General features: G+C 39.1%; 1 protein-coding gene across 4 annotated transcripts in view; it reads left to right on the forward strand.

Annotated features, from left to right (window-relative positions):
• The window catches only part of FBN1 (fibrillin 1), a 151,639-nt gene that overhangs the window by 94,361 nt on the left and 36,814 nt on the right, over positions 1–20,464 (forward strand). For 3 of the 4 annotated variants that reach the window (XM_061347354.1, XM_061347351.1, XM_061347352.1), the window contains exons 23-34: positions 44–94; positions 2,599–2,724; positions 3,429–3,653; positions 4,934–5,059; positions 5,152–5,280; positions 5,777–5,902; positions 6,036–6,161; positions 7,640–7,762; positions 10,325–10,450; positions 10,992–11,117; positions 19,180–19,302; positions 19,847–19,969. In XM_061347354.1, the coding sequence (XP_061203338.1) occupies positions 44–94; positions 2,599–2,724; positions 3,429–3,653; positions 4,934–5,059; positions 5,152–5,280; positions 5,777–5,902; positions 6,036–6,161; positions 7,640–7,762; positions 10,325–10,450; positions 10,992–11,117; positions 19,180–19,302; positions 19,847–19,969 (1,530 nt within the window). Of the gene's footprint in view, positions 1–43; positions 95–2,598; positions 2,725–3,428; positions 3,654–4,933; positions 5,060–5,151; positions 5,281–5,776; positions 5,903–6,035; positions 6,162–7,639; positions 7,763–10,324; positions 10,451–10,991; positions 11,118–19,179; positions 19,303–19,846; positions 19,970–20,464 lie in introns of those variants that run through there. The other variant, XM_061347353.1, reaches the window with a different exon arrangement.

The raw sequence follows: 20,464 nt of genomic DNA on the forward strand, positions 1-20,464 counted from the left end.
TGGACTGTAGCATTCTAAATGTTCACTTTTGTTTGTTTTACAGACCCAATATGTCAGAAGGGATATTCAAGAATAAGAGGAACATTGTGTGAAGGTATTTATTGTTGCCTTAACATAAATCAAAGCTTGAATGAAAAAGCGCCAGTGTTTTGATTTAAGTGGTTAATTTAGTATAGACGTACACTATGCCAAATTCTTACCTCGTGTAGTTCCATTGACTTCATTAGAGTTATGTCAGAGATGAATTTGGTTTCAGTTTGTTTAACATTCCTACATACTCACAGTTTATCTCAAAGTACACACTTGCAAATATAGTGTCTACCAGTATAAGAAGATGGTTCTCTCTCTTTAAATACTGTTAACTGAACAACCTATTTGGGCAAAGTATGCATCTTATGTACGTTACAAAACATGGCATTGTTGATGCACAGGTATGACAACCCATTACTATGCTTTAGAAAAAGAATTTTTGAAGACTATGTTTCACATGATGGTTAGGTTTGATTTTTTTTTTTCCTTATCCTTGGCTTTCTTCCATCAACATTATATGAAATAAGACACATTCCAAAGCACAGGTTCATTATGAAAAAAAAAAAGAAAAAAATACATCAGGACGCAATTAAACTTTGGTTAAAGAAAAGGTTAAAGTTTTCTTAATGTGTAGCTTTTTGCTTGGTATGAGATGACTCCATACTATTCTGTGAGAATTGAAGGTCCCACCCTATTTCATCTTCATTTGAATTGATTTGAACCTCTGGAAAAGTACTGTGTATTTCCATAACAAGCAGAAGCACAGAGAGTCTCAAACTGCTGTGGGTCATCCTGACTGACAACATCTGACATGACACTGCAGTTAAAATATTTTTTAAAAAATTACTCCCATATGTAGCTTCCATAAAGAAACATTGTTTTTTCCCTTAACAAAAACTAAAATAAAAAAAAAAAGAGGAACACCCTCACACATACTCTTTGCTTTCCAAATGATGACTGAATACCTTGGCACGTCTGTGCTGCAGACCCACTGTACATAACTTATCTGACCTCAGCAACACTTTCTGGAGTAAGGCCCCACCTATCTCTCTTCACAAGGAAAGTCTTAGAACATTTTCAGCCCTGCTGCGATGGAAAGTTTATCCTTCCAAGATGTAGACATAACTGTTTTCAGCATTTCCTTTACCAGCACTTCGGATTACGTCTATTACATACTTTAATTTTTCCCATTTCAATGGGACCTGGATAGCCCCAGATTTTTTAGAGTAGTTTCCCCTGCTTCTAACATACTGAAGCCATATTTGGGTTTCAACCAATGTAAGCATTTTTCAAGACAGGAGAAGATCTCTAGGAAATTTACTGGCAAGTGGGAGACAGAGCAAGGGAGCAATTTTAGTTCACAAAAGGTGATACTCAGTTCTCCAATACGCAGCCCATGTAAAATGAGTAATGGACCTTGTGCAAGGGAATAAGCAAACTAAATTGGCAACGATCCTCTAGTTTACGGGTGAGCCCTGGAATTGTCAGTGGGAATATTGCTCACAGGCTGTGAACAGTGTTTCAGTGGTTTCTAATAGTCAGTGGCTTTACTTCCTGTCTTCCAGTCAATATGGGCCTTTTACTTATATCTAATCAAGGGCAGATGCCACTGATGTCCACCCCAAGTTTATCCTCCATCCTGCTCCATGCAGTTTGAGAGTTGTAGAGCTTGTTCACACCAGTTTTGTCTGGGTGCCTAGCAGGTCCAGTCTACCCACTTCTTGATTACTTGATACGTGAGTGTTCAGCTGTAGATTATCAGATTCATTCTTTTCTCATTTCTTGTTCTTATCCTCTCCTGTCTTAAAAATTGTCATGCTTCATCTTGGGCCATATGTAGTGCTGGAGGCTTTTTCCTAAAGGCAGTTGTGAAGCATATGCTTTTCACACAGGACCTCACACTTAGATTACTAAACATTTATTTATGTTTATGCCAAGCTAACACAGTTAATCAAGTTATCATTACCCAAAAGTGCTAAATTTGCAACTTAAATATAGAAATATATACATAATGAGCTCTGTGTGCACTCATAAGGAGTTTGTTTTAGTCTGTATGTGAAATTATTAATTGCTGACAGGGTCATAGGGCCAGATTATAAATGGTGTTGTAGTTTCAGACATGCAGAGGTGTGCCTGATAAGAGACAAACATTAAAAATACAAACATTAAAAATACGAAAAAATACAGCCTAATTTAATCCTGTTGGAATAATGCATATTCTCATTATGCCCTTACCTTTGTTTCTTTGCCCATTTGCTTCAAAATTCTGGCCCACAGTGAGTATGAAATTTGATACAATTTTCAAATGCTCCTCTCATTTTTGTTACTTTTGAGTTTGATTTCAGTATATGTAGGAATGACAAATAGCAACGTGTATATTTCTGATCTTTTCTGTAATCAATTGGTTCTGGTTAACTTGAATATGAAATTCTAAATATTTGGAATTCTGTCAGCCAATTTTTTTTATTTTATCCTAAAAACCGAGCATTAGGTTGTTAATATTTTTTCTGATTTGTTCATGTTTAGCATGCTAGTGATTACTTTTATTCACATTTTGTTTGGACGTAGATGTAAATGAATGTGAGGTGTTTCCTGGAGTCTGTACGAATGGTCAGTGTGTCAATACCTTGGGATCATTTGTTTGCCAGTGCCCCAATGGAATGACTTTAGATGCTTCTGGACGGACATGTCTTGGTAAGTATTAATTCCATTCACAGGTCTTCTAAGGAAGAGCAAATCTATGTGATGAGCAATGTTTGCCCTGCATGTTTTCTTACAAGTAAGGAAAATTATTTTTCTCCACATAAGTAATTTTCAAATGGACTAAATCGGGGACATGAACTTAGCTCAGCTGGAACACAAACAGATTTCAGTGGTAGCAGCTAAAGCCCATCACCATTTGCTAGCTGGTGAATAGCATTGATTTAGTTCCAGATTGTTCATCTCACAAATCCCTATAGTTAATCTGTGCACTGTTCATCAACAAAGCCACTGAAATCAGCAAGATTGGAATGGATAGTGGGTAACATTGTGGGCTGGGACTTGGGTGTCTGAGGAGGGATGTGGTGTTCCTGACTACACCATATACCTTAATGGAGGGTGCAACACAATATCATAGTTTTGCATGCTGTCCACCCAAAGCATCTTTATCCCGTTATGATAGTAAATGTCTAAAATTTATCTCAGAACAAGGCATAGCTTGTAGTAATTAAAAGGCCTTGCAGAAGTTTAGTAAACTGGAATACTTAAAATCTTCTTCTGATCCAAAATTAACTTCATATGGAGCACCATTGTTCAGAATGGTGCTTTAAATTTACCGTAAACTCTGGAAAAGAGTTCTTCTGCAGTGAACTAAATTTTCTCTTTCTCTCTCAACATATTGTTCAATTGCCCAACAGACATACGCTTGGAGAGTTGCTACCTGCAGCATGAAGATGAACAGTGCACCTCACAAATACCAGGCCGACACCGAATGGATGCTTGCTGCTGTTCAGTGGGGGCAGCGTGGGGCTTTGAGTGTGAGGAATGTCCTCTGAGGGGTTCACCTGAATTTGAAGCTCTTTGTCCAAGAGGATCTGGGTTCTCTACAAAGATAGAGATAACTGGGAAGCCTTTCTCAAAAGGTATGTGATCTGTTAGTGGTTCATTGCCAGCAAATCATGCTGGCTTTTCCTTTCACTCTTCCTGAGGCAATTCCTGTAGGTTTGAAGATTTCAGTGACAGTCAGGCACTTCACTCACCTTAAGGCAGATTTGAAAATCCAGTTAAATTTTAATGGAAATTAAAGCCAGAGTAGAACACAAGATAATTTATTCTGTGTCACAGACCATTAAATTACGATATAATACTGCAGCCTCAAAACACTAAATTTGTGTGTCTACTGGAGAGGTTAAATTGTGCCTGACTTTGCCTCTTGTGTGGCACCTAATGGCACCTCTGACTGATGGAATAGCTTTGAAAACCTGGCTAGTACAAGAATTGGGACAAACTGAGCAGTTAGCTTTGGATGTGAAAGATCAATCCTTTTTACCTGTGCAGAGTGTAGTTACTTCAATTCCACTGTGGAGCAAGAGAGGGGTGAATAATTTTGGTAACTTCTTGTGGAGTTATATGGAGAAGTAGAGAAAAATTATTTCCAGGATGATAGCTCAGATTGGCAGAATTTAATTTACTGTAAACCAAGCCTTGTTGTGACTGTTGTTGCTAAACTTCCAGTGTTAAATGGGAATCACACAGTGACACCCTAACATCACGTGTTGAAAGCTGTTTTACCATGGTTACCACTGGGGTTAAGCTGGACAATGTCAGAAGCACAAATGGATGTGAATATGCTTATAGAGAAAGCCAGTTACCCAAAAAATAAACATTCTGAAGTTTGAAAGGAGGGGGAAATATGTATGAATGACAATTGCTGTTGTTGGTTTCAGCCTTAGTTTTATAAACAGTTACTAAGCCATTAATTATCCATAAAGAAAAGTAACATGTGATTTTATTTATGCTGTTATGTTTTCTGTGACTCATGGAAGTCTCATTTTTTTTCTCAGAAACCAGAAGACAGAGTGGTTCTTTTGGAAACTCCCTTTGCCCTTGTAGGCTTGATCTTCTGTCCACTGACATCTTACTGTTGACTTCAGTGAGCTGCAGATCAGATCCTGCAGGACAAAGGGGAGATTAATAACATTTTATGGCAGAAAAGTGCTCTTGGCAGTTCCAGTGCAGAGTGTCTGCATTGTTGGTTAGGGGGAAGTCACTATCAGTTAATGTAGTGTGGTCTACAGTTTTCCCAAAAGGGAAGGGGGTCATTGTCATGACAAAGAATGAGCTCTGAATTTGGCATTGTTCTTTTGTGCACTGTTTTTGCATGAAGTGATAACGTGATATGTCCTTACTGTTTCATTTTTAGATATCAATGAATGTAAAATGTTCCCCAGCCTCTGTACCCACGGAAAATGCAGAAATACCATTGGCAGCTTCAAGTGTAGATGTGACAGTGGGTTTGCCCTTGATTCTGAAGAGAGGAATTGCACAGGTAAACTGCATTGATGTATCTCTTATACCTTTGATTTGAAAAGGAGAAACTGAACTGCTTTAAAAATACTGTGAATGTGTTTTCTATTACAGATATTGATGAATGCCGCATTTCTCCTGATCTTTGTGGCCAAGGCATCTGTGTCAATACTCCTGGAGACTTTGAATGTGAATGCTTTGAAGGCTATGAAAGTGGATTTATGATGATGAAAAACTGCATGGGTATGTTTTTTATAGACCATATAGATCTGCACTAGTGTACTGTGTGCTAGTATGGTCTGCATCGTTTATTTTTTATTTCATATTTTTTGTAAGGTTTGATTGCATCTGGATTTAGGTCCCTCATTTAGGTGCAATGAGGTCCCTCTCATTTTGTGAGTCTTATTAAAGCTCACTTGAACTTGATTTCCACCCCAAATGTGAATTCACTGCTTCTGCAGGATGCCAAAGCATATATGAGCAAAGATCAGGAATTTAGGATGTTAAATTTATCCCTGCAGTCCCCATTTTACTACGTGGGACACCATCCTGAACTTTGAAGTTACAGTAGATTAAAATTTAGAAGAAACCTTTTTTGAATATATTTTATTTTATTAACTGCACTGGGGTGAAAGGGGTGACTAAGGAAGTGCTGCGATGGGTAGTAGGTTATGGTGAGGGACCTGCTGCTGTGGCAGTGCTGGCCCCTGCAGTGATGTACCTTCTCTTCTCCCCACAGACATTGATGAGTGTCAGCGCAACCCCCTTCTCTGCCGAGGAGGCACCTGCATCAACACAGAGGGGAGTTTTCGGTGCGATTGTCCTCCAGGCCACCAGATATCACCAAATATCTCTGCTTGTATAGGTGAGACATGCAGGCAAAATCAATACTGTGCTCAGCTTTTTGTATGGCTCTTGTGCTGTGCATGCATTTACATTTGTTTCAGTATCGTTTTCATTCACACCTAAACTCTATTCCTCTTTTTCTTTTGCAACAGACATTAATGAATGTGAATTAAGCACCAACCTGTGCCGAAACGGACGTTGTGTCAACCTGATTGGAAAGTATCAGTGTGCTTGCAACCCTGGGTATCAATCAACACCTGACAAGTTATACTGTGTCGGTAAGGACAAAATCTACATGGAATGTCTAGTGAATAGGAGAGATATACCACAAATAATTGTTTCATTTTTAGTAGTTGTATAAAGACATTTTTAACTGTGATTCAAAAATGTATCGGAGTCTGTCAAAAATAGTATGCAAAAACCCCTAAATGCACACCCATTGTAAGAAATGAATTAAATTATGGCAGTGCTGCAGCTAACTAATAGCCTATTTTCTCTAGTAAATCAGTCATGATGCGTAAAATAGCACATTATTTTAAGCAGCCTAAGACTTCAGACTTTGATCATTAAGAGGGAATACCTTGTTAAATCTTGAGTTCTATATTTGATTAAAACTCAGCATTCCTGACAGACCATGGAGTAGACTCATGTGGTTCAGTTGAATTTTTCCTAATTAGTTACACAATTGTCTCAAATATAGGGCCTTTCCAGTGTTTCCTCAAAGATGTATTTTGTTAATGACATTTAGCTTAAATCACGTCTTGTGCACTCCTTCATATGCGTACATTTTATTGTGCCACAGAAATACACGAAAAATCCAGTGGCTTTAATTCTGCCTAGCAGATATTTTTTTTCCCTTGATCCTTACAAAAACTTTGTTGCCTTCATGGTACTGTGGTAACCCAACAGTGGTATTTTTATATATGTAGAAAAAGAACTGCAGAAGTATTTCTTTGCAATCAGCTAACACCATCTATTTCCCTCGCTGGTTTGCCTAACATCCATCCCAATACCTATATTTGCAAACACTTGAATGTTCATGGAGTGTGCAAATATTGAGCGTACATTCTGGATTGATGCTGTTCTGCAAAGCTGACTGTCATGGTTTAGCCCAGCTGGTAACTCAGCACTATGCAGCTGTTCACTCACTCCTCCAGTTTCCGCCCTCCATCCAGGTGGGATGGGGAGGAGAATCAAAAGAATGTAAATCCCACAGGTTGAGATAAGAACAATAAAAAAAAATTAATAACAAAAATAAAGTAAAATATAGTGGTAATAGAAAGAATACCAATAATAAAGATAATCGGAAACAACAAGAGAAGAAATTAAAGCTCAAAGTGATGCACAATACAATTGCTCACCACCCACTGACCGATACCAAGCCCAACCTGAGCTGTGATCAGTCTCTTCTGAGTGACTCCACCCAGTTTCTATACTGGGCATGATGTCCTGTGGTATGGAATATGCCTTTGGCTACTTCGGGTCAGGTGTCCTCTCTCTGCTTCCTCCCTGCTGCTTGTGCCCCTCCTCACTTAGCAGAGCATGAGACTGAAAAATCCTTGTTCAGGGTAAGCATTACTTGGCAACAACTAAAACATCAGTGTGTTATCATCACTGTTCAGAGCACTGCACTATCTACTAGGAAGAAAAATAACTGTTACAGCTGAAACCAGGACTCTGACTCAAAGTGTGTACTTGAAACATGCTTTAAAATAGAAAGTATTCTGGGTTTTAACTGTAAGTTTTTCCATTTTAGATATTGACGAGTGCAGCATAATGAATGGTGGCTGTGAGAACTTCTGTACAAACTCGGAGGGCAGCTATGAATGTAGCTGCAAGCAAGGCTTTGCACTCATGCCAGACCACAGGACATGCACTGGTAAGGGAGATTTTGGGAACTTTTTCACCGGAAGGGTTTATTTCAGTAGTTTAAAAATGGACCTTCTTTTTAAGATTAAAGCTTTTATAACAAATATACTGTAAAAGCAAAGAAACAAAAAAACTCCAAACAAACAGCAGTTAGTGCATGGCAAGCGAAGTTCTTTCCCTAAAGTAAACATCTCCAAAGTACCAGAAATGAAAACTGCAGACTGAATTGCTTTGAAGGGGATTGATTCTTCATAATTGCAGAAAGTTTATAGGTTGATTCTGAGTTTCATAATGAAAAGCTGTATTTTTTTTTTCAGTAGGAGATAAATTTTCTCCTTTAAAGTATTACATTGAATCAAAATCCAAAATGTGTTGAAGTCAATGGAAAGAATCATCATAAACAGAAGCCAAAATACTCTCTGCATGTGTGCTGCTGTATGGTTATATTGGAGAGAGAATAGACAAATGCTAGAAAAGGAGCTGATTGCCCTGTTCTGTGGTTGTGTGGTATCTGCTCTTAAGCAAGCTAGAAAATTCCTGTTTATAATTCTTTGTTTTGTCAAATGTAAGTATGCTGCATTACTTCAAAACTGACTTTCAGACAAACTGAAATTTGAATAGCATGAATCTTTCTTAGGAAACAGCTAAGAAAACTTTAGAAATGTGAGAAAATTTTTCAGAGCTCTGTAACGGATATTCTCCTTTGGGAGTCTGGGAGTCATAATCCCAGTAAGTGAATTGTACTTGGTGATTTCCACATAGGTTACTGGAAAGATAATTCTACCCTACTCTTCTCTGATTTCTTTCTGTACAACCGCTGGCCCGCCGAGGCATGTGAGTGTTTGCCAGCAGTTTGCCAATTCCACCCAAGAGCTCCTTGAAGAGCATGAGAAATGTAAGAGGGTTAATCTCTCAGAATAGAATTGCCTTTATAGTTGGACAAATGGAGAGTTTTCTATACCAAATTAATAGAGAGAGCTCGCATTTAGAATTTGTATATAGTTTTAGACCTGAACAGGTTTGAATATTCAAAATCCACATGCAGAAATTTTGTCTCTGCCCAAACTGAGTGAAAACAGGAAAAAATTGTATTTTGTGCCATTTTCTACTCATTTCACTGAATATCTGGTTTTACTGTGTTAGATGTTTGTGTATGGTACAGAATACAGTAGCACTGTGACCTGAGTAAGTGAAACACCTATTTTTCAGTTGTGTGAACATGTCTTTTATCTTTACCATCACACAGAGCTGGAACCCATTACAAAATATATTTCTTGAGAATTGAACTGATAAGAATGCCATTCAGTTCAGTTGTAGGTCAGGTTTGAATTGGTGAGGTTATGCATAAATAATCTGTTCAATTAGGAGAAACAGCAGGTTCTTTGTCAGCTGATTTTTCCCCCAACTGTGAAATCAGTACAGTGGCAGGTTAGTAAATAAAGTTCTTTATTTCTGTCATTATTATCCCCATTTCTAGAGCTTACTTTTGCATGTTAATTCAAATTCTCTTCCAAGTTAACATCTTCAGGCTAGTGTCCATGCCAACATTATTTGTTTGTTAAGATCAACAGGAGCTGGTCAGCCTTTTTCCTTGCAGATGCTGTGTTGTCCACACAAGCACTAGCTGCTAGAAATACAGAAGAATAATGAACACAGTATTTTGCATTAAAGTGAGTTTATCTTCTGCAGCTGCATAATTACTGCAGTCCACAACAGACTGGTCTGATAACGAGTTACACTCTTTCTCTTGGAGAGGGTTCCTGAATCTTGTCCTTTTTGTGCTGCTTTTTTTCCCATGATATCACTAGGCAGAGTTTCTGATTCTTGCTCCTGCTCGTCCATGCTGGTGCTGACACAGGTCAATTCTAGGGAGTTTTAGAAGGAACACTAATAGAACCCCAGGGACTCTGAAAAAAATTTCAGATCTTAGCATGGCTGCATTAATATTATAAAGTATCTCCTTCTGCAGCTTGACCCCAATTAGTGATGGCTAATTTCATGAGCTGAGAAAACAACTTTCATGCTAGAGGATAGAACTATATGGCTGGCTGGGCTAGTCAGTTGAAATGCTAAAAAAATCCCCATATAAAGTCTCAGTGAAATATTATTCCCATCATGAGTTTAACTCTGTGTTTCCACTCTGTCACGCCTGGATAACTGTGGAGGTATTCTACATGTATGATGACTCTTAAGCTCTGTAAAATCTGACATTTTTGTCACTGAATTTGAGTTCAGAGCTTCCATTGACTTCAACAATGATGGATTGTATCCAAGAATTTCCAATTGTGTGTGCCCATGTGGTTTTCTGTTATGTTGTTGGTCTTTTTTTTTTTTATGTCAATGACTTTTTTACCTACAAAGTCGATTCCTGTCAGAGGGGAATGTTTGCGACTGACTTCAGCTGGAGATGAGGAGCTCACTCTTCAGGTCAATTCTGCAGTGTACCTTTCAGTTATTTGCAAGGATTCGGTCCTCATTGTACTTACCTGAGCATTAAAATGCTTGCTTGCCATGATTATGGTTAGTTGCATTGAATAAAGTTAGCATATTTTAATCTGATTTTTACCTGTAGATATTGATGAGTGTGAAGACAATCCTAACATCTGTGATGGAGGCCAGTGTACAAACATCCCAGGAGAATACAGGTGTCTTTGCTATGATGGATTTATGGCATCTGAAGACATGAAGACTTGCATAGGTGAGTGAAAGTACATGTATTCCAAACTGCATTTACTAGGGAAAAATTATTAGGGCACTATTTCTAAGTAGGCAGACAGTGATATTTTAAGAGTATTGCACTTATGCCCTTATTTTGGCCACTTGACCATAAAACCAGCCCCGTTGCACAAGCTGTGTTTATCAAATGCAGGTGTTATCTCTGTATATTCCTATAGATTGGGATGCAAACATGATGATCTGTAGTATTGTATCTTTGGGTCATCTTCCAGTGAGGTTTTTATGCAGTTCAGCTGAAAGAGTGCTTTCAGAAAGGAAGTGTTTGCAGAAAGGCAGATCATGCCATGGAAATATTAATATATGTATGTTGATACAGATATGGTAACGTAGCTGTGTTAAACCAGATCTCAAAATGTATGCTAGGTATGGAATAACTTACCTAAGCAATTTTCTCTTTGCATATGTAGACCCAATTTTATATCAGAACATTATAGCTCAAGAGATTTCATCAGCTACTTTTTAAGAATTTTGTTTAATGAATCTTAATTAATGGGTTTTTTTAGATGTTAATGAGTGTGATCTGCATCCAAACATCTGTCTGAGTGGAACCTGTGAAAATACGAAGGGCTCATTTATCTGTCATTGTGATATGGGATATTCGGGCAAGAAAGGCACAACTGGTTGCACAGGTATGTTTTTAATTAGTAACTTTTGGTTAAACTTCTGAGTCTGCATGCCTTTTTTTTTTCCCTCTAGTGTTCAAAAGCTCCTCTCACTGTGCTGCTTTCCAATTAGTTGTGCTAAATATTGTATCTCTTATCCAGATTTGCTGAGCTTGCATTCTGCTGAACTTCTGTGGCTTAGGCTTATTTATGTATTGTTGTTGCTTTAAAAGAACAGAAAATGCTATTGCTGTAACTTGACAGGCTCCTGAGGACCTCAGTGCATTTGGATTAGTTAATTGTACACTACGCATGCAAATAACAGGTATCTGTTCCAAGCATTATTTTGGCAAAAACAGATGGCTTGAAATAGATGCTAAAATATATTTTCAGTTTTTGCAAAGTGGCAACAATAAAGATACTCAACCACATTATATCAGCAAATTCAGAATTTGCATTATTTCATGTATTGCCAGCAAACAGAAATGAGATTCAAATATACAGGCTCTGAGGGCATGATATTAATAATCCTAGTGCGGGTTTCTCTAGCCAAGGTGTTGAGAGTCTGAGGCTTTGCCCAGATATGAAGGCAAACATATGTTTAATATAATTTTTAGTGTAGACTTAGAGTAAACGTTTTTCTGGCAATGTCTTTGAGACAAACTTTTATTCCTAGTCTGTCCTCATTGTAGAGTTAATAATATACTTCTTTAAGTGCCCCAAATACATGAAGCTGGTTTTTTTACAGCTCTCATAGAACAGTCTGAAAGCTGGAGTTGTACTTTGCATATTGGACCGTGGACGAATATTTGTGCATTAGTAACAGCTGCCTTTGACTTACATATGAACTGATCTAAATCCAAGAAATCCCTAATTGTACCCTGTAGACCAACATTTCAATGTTCTTTGTTTCTGTGCTAAATTATATGAAGATCTTCAGTACTCTAGACCTGAAAACCCTTGTGCTGATCAGTTACACATGGGGCAGCTAAGGAGCAGTCAAGGAAGATGGAAGCAACTAATAGAAGGCAAAAGACAGAGAACAGTCATGGAGGTAGGGAAGCAATCTGAGATATAGCTTCTGGGGAAGTGCCTCGAAATAGCCACCCTTTTGGCATCATGCAATGCAGAGTAGTGGCAAATGTCCTAAGCAATACTCTTTTGTTAAAGGAGAGACAAGGAAATCCCTCCCTCTTGGTCCCAGCCAAGCCCAGTGTCCATCCCATGTGGGCTCTTCCCACCACCTCACATCTTTAGCTTTACTGTTGCTTTTGGCTTTATGCTGGTGTCACAGAGAGGATGGCACTCCCCAGGAAAACCACCAGGACACCTTAATGAAAACGGGTGCTGTAGAGGGCTCAGTAATGTGAAAGAGGTGAGTGGTCTAAGACAAAAATGTGAATTATCAGTTATGCTGATGCAGCTCAGATGGGATCACATACTCAGATCACCAAAATCTTTCATATTTAAATAAAAAAAGAGAGGAAGCAGAGCAGGAACTTTCTGTGCTGGTCTCATGCTGAAGAAACGCTGTAGATATGGGTCCCATTGTGACTGCAGTGTGCAGATTCTTGCTTTCTGGTTTTTAAAGGGTATGATTTACTGGTGGAGACTTTTAAATTCCCCACCAAATATTTGCACAGTGTTAGAGCAGAGCTGAAGTACCCATGCTCGGGTATTACAGACCAGGAGAGCATCCTTCAGGACTTCTTAAGGGACTTTGCCAACAGCACCTTGACCCCAAGATTCAATTCCTGTCTTAAAGACTGATCAGAAGCATCCACAAGTTTTAGGAACTCCCAAGGAAAAAAAAATTACAAAAATGTGTACAATGCTTTCAATGGGAGGTTCTGTGTTTCATGAGAACAACTAAATAACGTCCTCTGGGTTCCATTACAGTTTTGTCTAAATATTTCAGCTCCCTTGTCATTACTGATTGTTTCCATTTTAACAAATAAACATGGTTTTTCCCCAATCATTCGACAGTACTCAGATTCCACCCACTGACTTACATTCCCATCCCACACAGATGTTAGTTCCCTTCTTGATTCTCAGTAAGAATGTGGACAGATTTTATTAACAAAAATATAATTTTTTAAAAATGATGCAAACCCATATGTTGCAGATGCAGGTTTCCTAGACAGTGTGCTACGAATGGTTTCATTTCCATTCGCAAGGCACGCTGTGGCAAGACTGACTTAGAGCAGTTCTGTTGAGATTTTTCTAGGCAGGCAGTGGTACATAGCCACTAGAGAGAAGACTGCAGATCTTCCCAGTTCCAGATTGCCCAGCTTTAGGACAAATATCTCTGCTTTTGCTGTCAATAAAATACACACGTACTTGTGCAGAGATGAAATCCTGTATTGGCACTTGCATTTTTATTCAGTGATTCATCACCACTCTGGAGTATTGCCTGTAAATTTGTAATATTTCACTGTTGATGTAGAGCCTTAGGTTTACTTGCTCTGGTATTTTCACAGAGGAACAAGATCTTCTCTGATGCTCTCCTATAAATCCTTGCCAGTTACGGCTGTATATGCAGACCTGCTATTTGCTGCTGTTGGAGCTGTGCTTTCACTGGCTTAGGACACTTTTCACAATGTCAAACTGAACAAGAAGGACTTGGGGACTGAAGTTTCCCATGATGATTCTCAGATTAAAAATAAATGTGCTTGAAAAGTCAGCTGGATTTCTGCAGAGCAGGCTGAGGGAGTTGGAGGGCTGAGACTGGGCTCTGACTCTGTGAGGGCCGTGCTGCTGCTGTTTGGAGAAAGACTAGTGGAAGATGTTCAGCTGCAGCCTTGGTGTGGGGTGAGAGGTTAGAGTTTGATCTTGAACATTACTTACTGTCATCAAGTAATGATGATGATAGTCGATAAAGGAGGAGTGAGTGCACACTGTAAGCTTGCATGGCTGACAGTAACTTGGTTATAAGGAGGAGACCTGATATGGTGAAAGGAAGAGGTGAGCCCTCTCATTTGCCCTCAGAAGTAAGTCTGTAACATTTTGTGGCTTGTATAATATGCTTGCCTCTCTCCTCTGCCTTTTGGCTTCTGGCCATTAATAACACATTGTGTTTCAGCCTTGATGGCACAAGAGAGTTCTGGTATCAGTGAAACAAATACATTTCCCCTTGTGAATATGGGAGCTGGCTGTGTCAGGCCAAATACCAGAAGATAATAATATTAAGATGCTGCCCGCCAAATCGGGTATTACAGAAGGAGTGTATTGTGAGTAGGCGCCTGTCCAGCAATAACATGCTGTGCCCCAGTGTGCTGGTGACGTAAGGAGGGATAGCAGGCAACAACAGAATGGCCCCATGTGAAACTCCAAGAGATGCTTACAGTGCAGTGTGCTGAATAAAACACAACAGTGATTCCAAGGGGGAAAACAATTTTACAGGTTTAGAGATCGCAATATTCTCTCATATATTTCTGTACTTGTGTGAGTGCTAAGTTGAAATTCACAGCCTTCTCCCTCTGGAAAGCCTTCCCTTTTACCTGCCTGATTACATGGGCAGCAACCCAGGAGGAAGAAATGCCTTGTGACTTCCACCAGACGACTGGCCCTGTGGGAATTGGGCCCAGGCTTGAAATATCAGTGAAACGTCAGTGTGATGAAATGCACAAATATGCAGAGAGGGCCAAAAAAAAAATTAAAGTCAGAAAATGCTTAAGGGATTTGAATAATTCCTGACAAAACTACTGATTTATAGGCAGAGTCTGAATTAAATTGACACTTTGCTGAGGATCCTCATAGACTACTGAAGCCCAAATGAAATCCTCAGAAAACATAAATGGTACATAGAGTACCCTGAGGATTTCATGCTTCATGATGAACATGTGAATTTGCATGGGTTAATCTTCGCTCTCATTCTGTTTGAATGCAGAAGAATGACTTGGGTGTTTCCAGAGTATAGGTGGGAATACAGCAATTTATCCCCATGCTGCTCTCTGAGTTTAATGATCCACTTCCAGACTGTGTAGGGATGTGCTGTGCAGATACTGGCTAGCCATTTCTTTCCTTTGGTTGCCATGTTTGCAAGCATAGTGCCAACATGACAGGTATATCTGATGTGTATTTTTGCTGCACATCCACAGCCCTAAAAATGTGTGCCTCTGTCATTAATGGGAGAGATGCTTTAGGCCAAAGGCTTGAGAAAAAAAAAAAAAATTGTCCAGAGAAGAGAACTGAAGGAGCCAACAAAATAGGGTGACTGACAGGGTTTTTTTTTCCCCAGAGTGCTTGGGATTGTTATGATGTCAGATCTGCATATTATTTATCATGCGTATTCTCATCTGTTGTAGGCAGACAACTCCCTTAGTATTAATGGGAGTTGTGCAATTACAAAGCTGAGAACATGTGTGCAGCAGGACCGGGGCACAATGGGACTGCTGAGGATGCAGTGTCAGTCTCTCATTGGAATGTCTTTATTTTCCTTGGCTTGTCACAGCCTCATACTGGAGGCAGAAGGAGAATGCTGATATAAATCAGTGACTCACTCCTTTACTCTTCAGTGAAAATCCCCCTGAAGTCAATGGGAATAGGCCATCATTGTGTGAAACCCTGTGTCCTCCTATGTGCTTTTTGGGTCATGATACCTTTACTCAGACCGAGTAATGCCTTTGTCTTCAAGCAATTATATAGAAATAGTTGGAGTGTTTGAAGAGTGTAGTACTGTTTGTACTGCAATGTACAGACAGCACAATCTGGACTCTTGCTTTTATTAAAGATATTTATATTGAGTTAATTTTTTCCCCTACAGAGCTCAACTTCTCCTTTCTGTTTCATTCTGTGAAGCCATAATTCAACACTTATGGCAACATAAATCCATATTAAGCTCCAGTATAAGCAGGCATAAATTCCATTGATTTTACTGCCCCGTTTACACAGGACCGTGTTTGGTCTGAGATCTCTTTTGCCTTGGAAATAATTGCAATGCAATAAATTTAGGCTTACAACTCAGCTGTGCAATGAAAGGAGAGAATAGGAATTATAGCAAAATAACATCTAAGTTAAACACAGAGAGCTTTGAAAATAAGTGAAATCTGGGATGAAGCCAGTGATGGTATTTTATATGCCTCAATCAGCTTTCATTTAAGTATCTGAAAAGCTTTCTATGCATCAATGAAAAAAGCCCTCTGATGTCCCTGTAGAGTTAGATGGTATTAGAATATATATGTTGCATTCCCTATTTGGTCTTTACCCAGTCAGAAACCATTTAAATCTGTTGAATTTTTTCGTGAAAAGCTGAAGAGGATTTCAGGATTTTGTTCAAAGCAAGTGGAATAGCAGTTCAGTGGATGATCTCTGAGAAAGTTGATCCCATTATAAATACCCATGTTTTTGGATATGGATTTGTGCTTGCAAATTTCATTCCGCAGAAGATTCCCAGCGTTTTACTCTGTGTGTGTGAAATAGCTGATGGAGGAACAAATGCTGAGAGATGTTAGTGGGAGCTCTCAGGAGCAAAGTGTTAGTGGGTCAGTGTGAGCAGGGATGGGTTGGAATCCACAGTCACTTTGTGTAGAGTTGAGAATTTGGGTTTGATTGCCTGAAACTGGAGCCTGAGCATGACTTCACTGTGGTGTAGCTGTTGCATGCAAGTTTCTGTTTGTGTTTGCTGGTGGTTTCAAAAAAATACCTTGGCAGCAATCTCTCCACTGATGATGTTTTTTGTGGTGTTTCGTTGTGCTCCGCAGGGTATAAGGAAGCATGTGATTGTTTGTACGTTTCAAAGCATCAAATAATCAAATACAGTGCAATCTTAATGTTAACAGTGGTTTCGCAGTTTGGGGATAAAATCACGTAAAGGTTAAAATATAGAATGTTTGCCTCAGGTTTTTTATGTCAATGTATACTGTAGCTGGCCTCTTGAAATTCCATCTAGTCTTTCTTTCCCTTCAGTCCAAGCCAAAATGAGTTGGTTTTTTTTCTGATTTTTGATAGACACTAGTTTCCTGTTTAGGGTGATGTTATCTTCATATGAGTTTTTGCACATGCTAAAGTCAAATATGCTCTGAGATTATCTGCTCCTCATCCTTTTTTCAAGTTTTAAAAAGTAAGCGTCCATTTGCGTGTTTTCAAGCTTGTTGGTGCAGTCAACATTCATAAATAGTAGATTCCAGCTGCCAGATTTAGATCTCTATCTAGACATCAGCATTCAGATCATGGGAATGCTCATGTCTGGGGTTTTGATTCAGAGCAATGCCTCATTTAGAAAGAAACCCAGAAAAATAAGATTTTGATGCAATTCCGCTACACAGACTTTAAAAAAACCCACCACCACAAAACAAAACAAGAAATCCCAACCCAGCAAGCACAAAACCAACCAACGAAAAAATCCCAAAACCCAAACCAACAGGGGGTTTGGGTAATTTCTGGACTTGCGTTTTTTATTGTAAGATGACAGATGGATGTTGTCTGCCTCTCAGAGTCACATGTAGCCTTTGTGAAAAGACAAAATATATGTACAGGGCATGGAGAAAGGACTGTGAGCCTTTTGTCTAAAGAAAGGAGGACAAAAAAAACTAAGAAAGAGTTATGAAAGATATGGTTAAGATGGACCTGAACTCTTTCATCTATGGCTCCACTTTCTTGCCATCTTTAAACATCTAACTGTTTTTTAGGTGCAATGATACAGAAACTGGAATCTGTGGTTTTGGGGCTGAGAACCCCAAAGGTTGTTACTTGTTTAATGGCTGATGCCTTTTCTTAATCATCTTCTCAAGTAGGGTCTGAGCTGGGTTTTCATCTGTGGAATCATGCAGAGTTTGTTAGCCTGTTTTCCCTTTCCATCAGCTGTTCTAGATAATGAGATGTTCCGGCTTACTACAACAGCAAAGGCACCTGGAAGGGCTGAAAAAGATGGTATAAATATTACGTGGTTTGATGTGAATTCTAGATAATTTATATCCTGCACAGAAGTAAAGCACAGTTAGAAAGAATTTGGTTGTAGAAAACACTGTGAAATCCATAGCTCAGATGTCTAAGAAAATTCCTGCCAGTTTTGTTTTAGTTACCAGTATAATTTCTGAAAACTTTGCCTTCAAGTTTATACATTCTTCAAGTACTTTTATGGGACATTAATACTGCTTTGTGACAAGGAAGAATGGAGTTCAGGTTGGAGGGTTTTTGTCTACACATTCTGACATTGCCAGAGAATGCCCAAGGATGAAAACAAGGTGAAAATAGCAAGTACTGAAATAGAATGTGCTGGCACCAATTTGTATGTTGAAGATTAGATGACTTGCTGCCTGGTGTCTCCAAGGATGCTGAGTTTTTCCACTGTATTGGGTTTCCTGAGTTCTTAATAAACTGCGTACCTAATGAACTTTGTGTTCATCAGCCGTCACATTAAATATAATGGTACAGCTCCATCCTCCACCTTCCAGACAGTCTCTGGCAAAACAGAACCTGGCTTTATTAAGTACCTAGCGATAATCCAAGCAGGAGTTTGCAGGTGATGCTGAGCCAAGTCATTCTCTGTGGACTCCAGGATGGACAGATGGGAAAACTGTCTTCTTTCCTTCAGTCATGTTAAAGTATGGTCAAGATGCAAGCCAGTACACTGTAATGGTATCTTTCTGTTGTCAGAGGAGTACAGGTCTTCACACCACTTATTCATCAAATTTTAGGCACAACCTATTGCAAAGCTGCTTGACAAACATATCCCAGGATGCTGAACACCTGCAGTGGTAACCTTTATGAATGCTAGTCCTCTTATTCCCAAAGGCTGTGGCCTCACATTCTTTCTGAGCTCACCACTTAGAAAAAGAAGGAAAACCTGAGTTACTGTTTTTTCTCCTTGAATATAAAAGTTACCAGGCTTTGTAGTGAACTGCAGAAGTACTGCTTTATATGCTCATCAGAAAAATAGATAGTAGGGCAGGACATGTTTGAAATATGCTACACGCTTCTTTGCTTTTTGTTGCTGCGATTTTCTCTTCTGCTTCATTTTTAAATGTCATGTTCTAAAGAAATGCAGACTTGCTTTCATGATCTCACTGTCTTTCTTGGGAAATTCCAGTATGAGATGGATATGAGAAATTTTGATCCATGAGCTCTTCAAACATCTTTGGTTTTACAGATATCAATGAGTGTGAAATTGGAGCCCATAACTGCGATAGACATGCCATATGTACAAATACAGCAGGAAGCTTCAAATGTAGCTGCAGCCCTGGCTGGATTGGAAATGGCATCAAGTGCACAGGTGAGAGTCATACGCATTTGTATTTATTTGTAAAGTCAGATCAAGAATGGGTCCTACCAATTCTGAAAAAAACAATACCACACCTATGAATTGAGAAGGCAAATGGTTATGAAGGTTGTTAATGTCGCTTTGACATGATCTGTTGGAGGACAAGTTCTCTGCCATGGTAACTGTGAAATCAGAATTATCTCATGTTTGGCATGTGAGTTGGTGAAACAGACTGGATCAAGGAGGAAGGCACTGTGTCTTTGAGGGCAGCTGATGGGAGACATCTGGTGGTCTCCTAGTGCTCCCCATGGAAACAAGATACAGGTCTTAGTTTTGAGAGTGCCCTGCAGCTTCCTCATTCACAGTTACCTTATTGGGCTGCAAATAAGCTGTGACCGCTTTTCCACTTAGGTGACCCTATATATATGTGGGTTTTATTATGAAAGATTATTTAAAGTAGACCACCTGTGAGCCATGTGCTAGTTAAAGTTTGTGTTCATTATGTGGTTTTTTAACTAATGCTTTTTTTTTCTTTTTAAATTTTATTATTTTAAAGATCTGGATGAGTGCTCCAATGGAACCCACATGTGCAGCCCACATGCTGACTGCAAGAATACAATGGGCTCTTACCGCTGCCTGTGTAAAGAAGGTTATACTGGGGATGGCTTCACTTGTACAGGTGAGTGTTCTTAGGAACATTGGATGACCTCTGGTGGTCCCTTGCAACCTAAGTTAGCCTACAGTTCAATACACGAAAACAGCTTTTAAGCATTTGAAATTATTCTCTTAATGTGTCATCTTCCATTATCTTCTACTTCATCTAAGTTGCCACAAGTTGAAAGAGATACTATGTATTATGCCTAGTGTAAAGCCGTTACTTTTTGCAGTTGATAAAGTGCAAGTTTTCCTTGAGCTTCTCCTTTAGTTGGAGTCATATATTTGGCTACTTAGTAGACCAGTCCATTGGCTACCCACCTTAATATTTAAATAATAGGGCACATGCATTAAAATTGATTCGTAAAACTGCCGGAAAATGCTTTTTCTTTCCACAAGTGAGTGTGAGATGTGGGTCCTCTTTTACTGCATCATCCTGAGAGACAGTGTTGGGATGCGGTGCTGGCATTTAGGATGATGGAAGTAGCTGATTCTGAAACCTCATTTTATAAACAGTAAA

The sequence above is a fragment of the Neopsephotus bourkii genome, unplaced genomic scaffold (genome assembly GCF_033783945.1).
Source record: "Neopsephotus bourkii isolate Nb327-2 ecotype Australia unplaced genomic scaffold, CSIRO-AGI_Nbou_v1 NB_318, whole genome shotgun sequence".
Lineage (NCBI taxonomy): Eukaryota > Metazoa > Chordata > Aves > Psittaciformes > Psittacidae > Neopsephotus > Neopsephotus bourkii.